The sequence below is a fragment of the Nicotiana attenuata genome, unplaced genomic scaffold (genome assembly GCF_001879085.1).
Source record: "Nicotiana attenuata strain UT unplaced genomic scaffold, NIATTr2, whole genome shotgun sequence".
Taxonomy (NCBI): domain Eukaryota; kingdom Viridiplantae; phylum Streptophyta; class Magnoliopsida; order Solanales; family Solanaceae; genus Nicotiana; species Nicotiana attenuata.
This window is the reverse complement of record NW_017671303.1, coordinates 70,951-78,451: the sequence shown is the minus strand read 5'-3', so window position 1 is coordinate 78,451 and position 7,501 is coordinate 70,951. Positions and strand designations below refer to the sequence as shown.

The 7,501-nt window shown below is 36.9% G+C and overlaps 1 protein-coding gene across 1 annotated transcript; it reads left to right on the top strand.

Moving 5' to 3' along the window:
- The first annotated feature begins 2,214 nt into the window (after nt 1-2,214).
- Nucleotides 2,215-4,885, top strand: LOC109207411 (uncharacterized protein C594.04c). Its single transcript, XM_019370317.1, has 3 exons — nt 2,215-2,476; nt 3,101-3,364; nt 4,194-4,885. The coding sequence occupies exons 1-3, from the start codon at nt 2,258-2,260 to the stop codon at nt 4,668-4,670; spliced, it is 960 nt and encodes a 319-aa protein (XP_019225862.1). The 5' UTR covers nt 2,215-2,257; the 3' UTR covers nt 4,671-4,885.
- Nucleotides 4,886-7,501: the final 2,616 nt, after the last annotated feature.

The window sequence follows — 7,501 nt, the reverse complement described above, 5'->3', positions numbered from 1 at the left end:
GTATATTTTTCTTTTGTCGTCTGATTTATCGTCCACCAAACTTTGTATTGTTAGTTTCCGCATGCACCATGTTATTTCGATCTCAACAAGTGGTATCGGAGCTAATGGTTCAGAGTCAACGGTAGAACGAGGTTGAAGACAAATTCAATGCGTGTTTAGATCAAGACGATAATGAAGACTTATTCAACATGCTACATGTGGCGATAAATTTACAACCATAATTGTATTCAAAACGCCTGTTGCTACATCTTTATTAGAATAAAAATCTTTCTGACCCATATTTTGGCCGCTTTTAACCAATGTCAGTTTTAAGTCATGCCTACTTGCAACGCATGAGTTCCAGTGCCAGTTTTAACTCACGCTTATTTTTAATGCATGAGCTTCTTTTACCCCATGTTTATTCTTAACACGTGGGCTCCTTTTAACCCATACTTGGGCTTCTTTTAACCAATACCAAGATTTTCAACCTATACCGATTTTTAATCATGGCAAGCAGCAATGATGAAGAGATGTGAAGAATGTGTATCAACTTTGTCAAGAAAATTCAGGCCAAGGGGGGAGATTGTTAGGACTTTGCCCCGAATTTCTAATCTATTAGGAATAGAAAAAGACTCCTAAAAGGATTAAATCTCCTTAATATGTCTTATCCTTTTCTTAGAAGACAAGTTTTGCACATCTATAAATTAAGGATCTCTACTTCTCACAAGAGCACAAAAAAAAATATCCACAATGTAGTCATTAAAGAGTTTTGTTTAGGGGGAGATTTTTCTCTCGATAGTTTTTCTTCTTTTATATTAGTTTTATCATATGTAGATCTATTGACCAGACCATTATAAACTTTATGCTTAGTTTAGTATATTTTTCTTTTGTCGTCTGATTTTTCGTCCACCAAGCTTTGTATTGTTAGTTTCCGCACGCACCATGTTATTTCTGTCCCAACAGTGCGGACATACTAGGATTGATAAGATTAGAAATAAAGACATACGGGATAGTGTAGGAGTAGCCTTGGTGGAGGACAAGATGCGAGAAGCGAGGCTTAGGTGGTTTGGGCATGTGAAGAGAAGAAGCTCAGATGCTCCAGTGAGGAGGTGTGAGAGGCTGGCCTCGAGTGGTCTGAAAAGGGGTAGAAGTAGGCCAAAGAAGTACTGGGAGAGGCAATAAGGCAAGACTTGGCGTTGCATCAGCACACTGAGGACATGACCTTTGATAGGAAGGTGTGGAGGTCGAGAATTAGGGTAGAAGGTTAATAAGTAGTCGAGTGTGCGTCTTCCCTATACCGGTAGTAGTAATAGTCAGCCTTGTATTCTGTTATTGACAGTCTTGAGTACATATTTTCTTATTATATTGCCGTTGATACTGCTTGTTCTCTTATTATCTTGTTATTGCTACTGCTTGTTCTTTTATTATCTTGTTATTGTTACTGCTTGTTTTCTTATTATCTTGTTGTTGGTATTGCTTGTTGTACTGCTTTCTTTTTCTTTCCTTAAGCCGCGTGTCTATCAGAAACAGTCTCTCTACCCTCAAGGTAGGGGTAAGGTCTGCGTACACACTACCCTCCCCAGACCTCAATCTTGGGATTATACTCGGTTTGTTGTTGTTGAATGGATAGATCAAAGGATTTACCGCCAAAAAAAGAAATTCAAACCTTTCAATGTGCAAATCAGGTAATTATTAAGGGATTCATAAAAATAGCCGGTTGGATTCACTATTTATTTTCCAGCCTATATACATAAATTATATACCGATATTCATATTTGTACACATATAATATATTATATATCTATGACTACTTTAAACTTAGTGGGCGCTTTGACATAAGAATTGTAAATTCAAAAAATGGAGAAATTTTTTTTCAAGTGAAATGGTATTTGAAATATAGAGTTGTGTTTGGACATGAATATGATTTTGGGTTGTTTTTGAAGTTTTTGTAAGTGAAAATTTTGAAAAATAATTTTTTGGAATTTTTTAAATTTTCGAAAACTTCCAAAATACATCTTCAAGTGAAAATTGAAAATTTTACGAACAAATGCTAATTTCGGAAAAAAGTGAATATTTTTTCTTGAAAAAAAAAGGGAAAAATAGTTAGGTTAAACAAGTACTACTATTTAAGTTAATTTTTCAATTAACAAGGACATATAAGTTAAGTTGGGCCCAGCTCATAATTATGGGCAGCAACTTCCAGCCCCATAGAAAAGCCTTATAAATAGAGACCTCCTCCACAAGTCAATCAAACTACACTACCTGCCACTGACCGATCATGGCTACTCATAGCAATTTGAAGAATGTGTTGATTGCATTTGTTGCTCCACTTCCCTCCATACTCTTCTACCTCTCTTTCCTTCGCAATTACCATGAAAATCAACATCCACTTTACAATTGGTGCTATAATCACCCTCTTCTTTTTGCTAATCTCTTGTTTTTCCTCAATGTCAATGTACTCTTCTGGCTCATTGGTTTTCTCCTCTCTAGCCACTGGGTAATTTTTACATGAATTCGTCAATTGCGTTGTTTTGTTCTTTACTTAGATTATAATTTTGTGTTTCAAATTTACTAGGCTATCTTGATTTTAACTGTTTGTTAAGTTACTACCAATGTTTTTTTATCAATTTGGAGCTAAAACCTAATCATTTTATAGTGCTTGTTTTCTATTTTAACAAGAGTCTACTTGGGGATCTTAATAGCTCGGTTGATAGGCTACCTGAATTTTTACCTTGTTGGTGAGGGTTTGATATCTCTCCCCCCCCCCCCCCCCCATTTCCCCTACCCCTATATAAAAACAAAAACAAAAACAAGAGTCTACTGTTTATTTTGTTTTTGGTTCTTAAATTATGAGGTGAGCTTAAAGAAAGAAGTGAAGATTCATATAGCCAACCCCAACGTGTTTGGGATTCACATAGTAGTAGTAGTAGTTGTCGTTGTCGTTGTTGTTTTGTTGTTGTCGTTGTCGTTGTTGTTGTTGTTGTTTCGTAGAATAAAGTCGAACATTAACTGAAAAATGGGCCAGATAGTGAATTTGAAGTGAGAAGGAGGGAGTACTAATGTTTTGTGATTTTTGATAGATTTGATGAATTGGCTTACCGTTGGAATTTGATTTTTTCAGATGATAGATTTGTACTGGACAGTGATTCCAGTAATGCTGGTGCATTTCTATGCAAATCATCCATTGGCACAGTACAATGTTTGGAGGTCCAATGTGGTTATAATATTGACTTGGATTTGGAGTATAAGGCTTACGCATAACTACTTCCGGCGTGAGAATTGGCAGTGGGGACACAGGCAAGATTGGAGATTTACAGATATGAGCCATCAGTTTGGCAAAAACTGGTGGTGGATCTCTTTCTTTGCTGTTTATCTCTCTCAGCAGGTAATGAATTCACTACTTTGTTTCTTTTATATAGCTTACTCTTTAGGAATATATGCCTGATTTTAGAGCCATCAATTTATTGATAAAATGAAACATTTATATATCATTGAATTATTCATTCAGAATTGAGGATGTATGATTATTTATGCAACTTCACTTTATGTCTGACTTCTTTCTTTAGTAGTTTTATTTGTGCAATGAGAAGAGTCCCATTCATAAATATTCTTGTAGGAAGAGGACGACCCCACATTACTAACATGAGAAAGTAATATTTGCCTGATTTTAGAGCCTACGACATATTGCCCGTTTCCTGCATCTAGATATAGCATACCTAATTACTACTTTCAGATTTGTTGCGTGATCTTCATGTATGTTGGAAATTTCTGCTGCTCAATCAAGCGGTAAAAGAGTATGCCTCATAAGCAAAGTGCATTGCAGTTATTCCCTAAAAGTGTCTGCTCTTCTGAAGATATAAATTATTCAGCCCATTTAGGATTTAGTAAAGGCAATTCTCATATGTAAAATGGTCGATTGTTCTATAAGTTCCACATACTTTTGTTAGTATTTCTGTTAGGCACAACCATATGAATAAAACATTGTTTGCTCAAAAGCATGGAACTGGTAAAAGACCATGCTATATCACATTGTCGCTGAAAAACCAACTTTCTTGGCCTTTACTAAATGTGTAAATCAAGTCTGGTTGATGTAACATTTCGGAATGTGACATTGAATTTGCAGTGGTCAGCTGGTGGAACAAAGAAATATTCGTGGCTCCTTTATCATCCATTAAGGTGTTGTTTATTTTTGTTCTGTGACATGACTTTTGCAGGTTTTTCTGATGGGTATATGCCTACCTATGTATGTGGTCCACTCCGAAGACAAGCCATGGAATATCTGGGATTTCATTGCCGTATTCATCTGCTTGTCTGCCATCATAATCGCCTATTATGCGGATACACAGCTCCACGATTTTGTGAGCAGAAATCAGAAACTAAAAGAGCTTGGCGAGCCAATGGTTCCCAATCTCGACGAAGGCCTCTGGAGGTATTCACGACATCCAAATTATTTCGGGGAGCAGTTATGGTGGTGGGGACTCGTCGTATTTGCCTGGAACTTGGGTCAGTCTTGGACTTTTGTCGGTGCACTGACTAATAGCATGTGCCTGGCACATGTCACTGGGCTTGTTGAGAATAGGATGCTTAAGCAAGCCTACAGAGCTGAAGCATATAAGCTCTACCAAAGGACTACATCTGTGTGGATACCATGGTTCAAGTCATCCTCAAAAGGAAAAGATAAGAAAACTTGAGCCTATTTTCGATCTATTTGATCTCTTCCCTCATTAAATGTCCACGATAAGAACAATTGAATCAGTAATCTACTGTATTGTGCTTTGTAATTATGTCTCTTGTATAATTCATTTGCCTGCATTTGTCCCTTGCAAATCTGCAACCTTCTTATCATTTATCCACTGGTCTTTAAAGCTAGCTAAGAAGAATTGAGAAATGTCCCGTTTTGATTTTACTTCTCACAATTCAAGACGTATTTGTTCCTTCCTTACAATTTCATTTGCATGACACCTGCAAAAAAAAAAAAAAAAAAAAGACAGCACGGTGCAGGAAGTATCCTGCATTCACGTATGGTGGATGTGATATAGGCAGCCCAAGGCCTGACTCGCACAAATAAATGAATATTTCTGTACTTTTTCTGGGAGCAGGAGCTGTGTATCTAAAAACAAAAAACTTAAGTGTACAACTTAATACAAAAACTGACCAGAAAAAGGGAATTTAGTACTTGATGCATAAAACTTTCACATAACTTCATTAATTCTAATACAACAACTAACAGCACTAAACCAATAAGTCAAATTAAATATCTTTAAAACACGATTTCCACAGGTCCATGGAAAGATAACTTCAATAGCAAACTTGACTTTCAGTATTCAATTAATGATCCATAAAAAGAATGCAGTTTTGATATTAACTTTCATATTTAATTGCTTTAGGAATTCTATCAATAATTAGTTTCAAACTTTCAATGCCAGTGTCATTTTATTTTTCCCAAACAATCAGCTTATAAATAAAGAATTGGAAAATAAAATATTTGATGAAGTAGACAGGAAAAGTAGAGAATTCCTAGAACTCAAATGGAAAAAAAAAACTCTAGTTTTTATCTACATTTCGTCTTCTTGTTCCTCTAACCGCTCTGCTCTTCACAGGCACACATGTTTCAACTCACTTACTTTATTCATGAGAAGCAATGACCCCTTGCTTTGCATCCCTTCCTAGCTTTAAGCGAAGAAAGGGTTGCTTTTTATAAAACTAAGCAGGAGTATTGGCAATGATAATGTAATTGTTTTGGAAATTCATCCTGCCCTTGTAAGAATGTTGTTGCTTCGAGTTGCCACCCAGGTTGATGGATTATATAATGCAGCGGAAGCAATTCGGCGTCAAATTCACGAGTAAAATAAATAACTAGCACATATAGAGTTTACACGAGTTACCTCTTGAAGCATGAACTAAGTACGTGTATCGCGTTATGATCACGCCCAACTATGCCTTATAAAAAAAGACAATGCGGGCGTTGCAAATATAACCTGAGTATTGTGCCCAGAGTCGAATCCACAGAGAATTAACCTAATCATCACTATCTTTAGACCTACTAAACTCTTAGAATCAATTTCCCAAACGTTGAGAATCATATTTGATGGTGTTTTTAATAACTAAGATTGACAGTAACTAGTAGCTGCAAATTAAAGATGCTAAGCTGTAAACAATAATGAGAAAGCGCTAAGGTACTGATTTCCCCTATTGATGGAATTCCTTCTGTTTATGTTTCATACAAATTCACCCACACATTCTATCAATCATGAACGCTCTTCTTACCGTAAATCTCTCCCGAGTAATCATAGTAATTTACTTAATGCACTCTCCCGAGATACACTAGCTAGCTTTATTTATCACAGTTCACTTAAGATTGCACCCAAGACTTTGTTATCCCTAATCCCGCCTTTAAACCCGCAGTTATAGATCCCTCTTATACTTAGGGAGTGGTGTTGTTCAACATTCACCTAAATATGCACTTTCTCCCAAGTTATGCACACTAAATAGGCACAGCTAATTGAGGATCCTGTCAATTAACTACAACAAACACGTAGTTGAACAAATAGAAATTAAAATGGCAAACTGTATTCACATAAACAAGAAGTTCATCCCTCAATAGGTTCCATCAAAACCCTAGACAAAAGATTTAGCTGCTCATGACTATGGGTAAATAAACTAGAACAATATTAGTAATCATAGTTGCAAGAAAAATTAAAGAAGAAGAAGATATGATGTTTTAGGTTATCTCTCACAATTGTTTTGCTTGCTAAAATATTCTCCAATACCAATCTTGCCTCCTTTGGGCGAAGTCTAGTATTTAAAATAGGATTTTGGGCTAAAAATCCCGTGTTTTGCACTTAAGTCCCTGAACTTTTCCGCCTCTGCCGCGGTTCTGCATCGGTCGCGGTTAAACCGCGGCCACACACCTTCTCTGAATCTCAACTTATCCGCGACAGTCTTCTACCGCGGTTCTGCCACGGTCGCGGTGGAACCGCGGCAGTCCTTCTTCAGGCCTGGCTTGAGCTGCTTCGCTTGGTTCATTTGGCAAAATTTTACGGTTGGCCTCTTTTTCTCCATATTTGATCCCAAAAGTACTCCATAGCCTTCTCTTGTCATATATCACCTGCAAAGCATGAAAAGCACTAATCAGAGCATTTTGTTATCACTTTTATCATCAAAACTATACAAGAAGGTGGTTCTTTAGGGCCTAATTAAAGTTAAATTCACCTATTATCAACACCCCACACTTAAACCTTTGCTCGTCCTCGAGCAAGTTAAACCACACTTCTAGGCCTAACCGTTGGATGCATTGCCCCAAGTTTATGCTATACCCGCCATTATGAACGAATAACCTAAGCAGTACAACAGTCACACTCAGATGCAGACTCTAACGCCATGACACACTCGTGCTTACTCTAGTAACTCTAACAGAGGTGAAAACTCACTTTTTCTTCCTGAGTCACATGCCCTCACATCACAAATCTGAGAGAAGTTCCACACACAATAAATTAAGCAACAAGGACAGAATTCACTCACT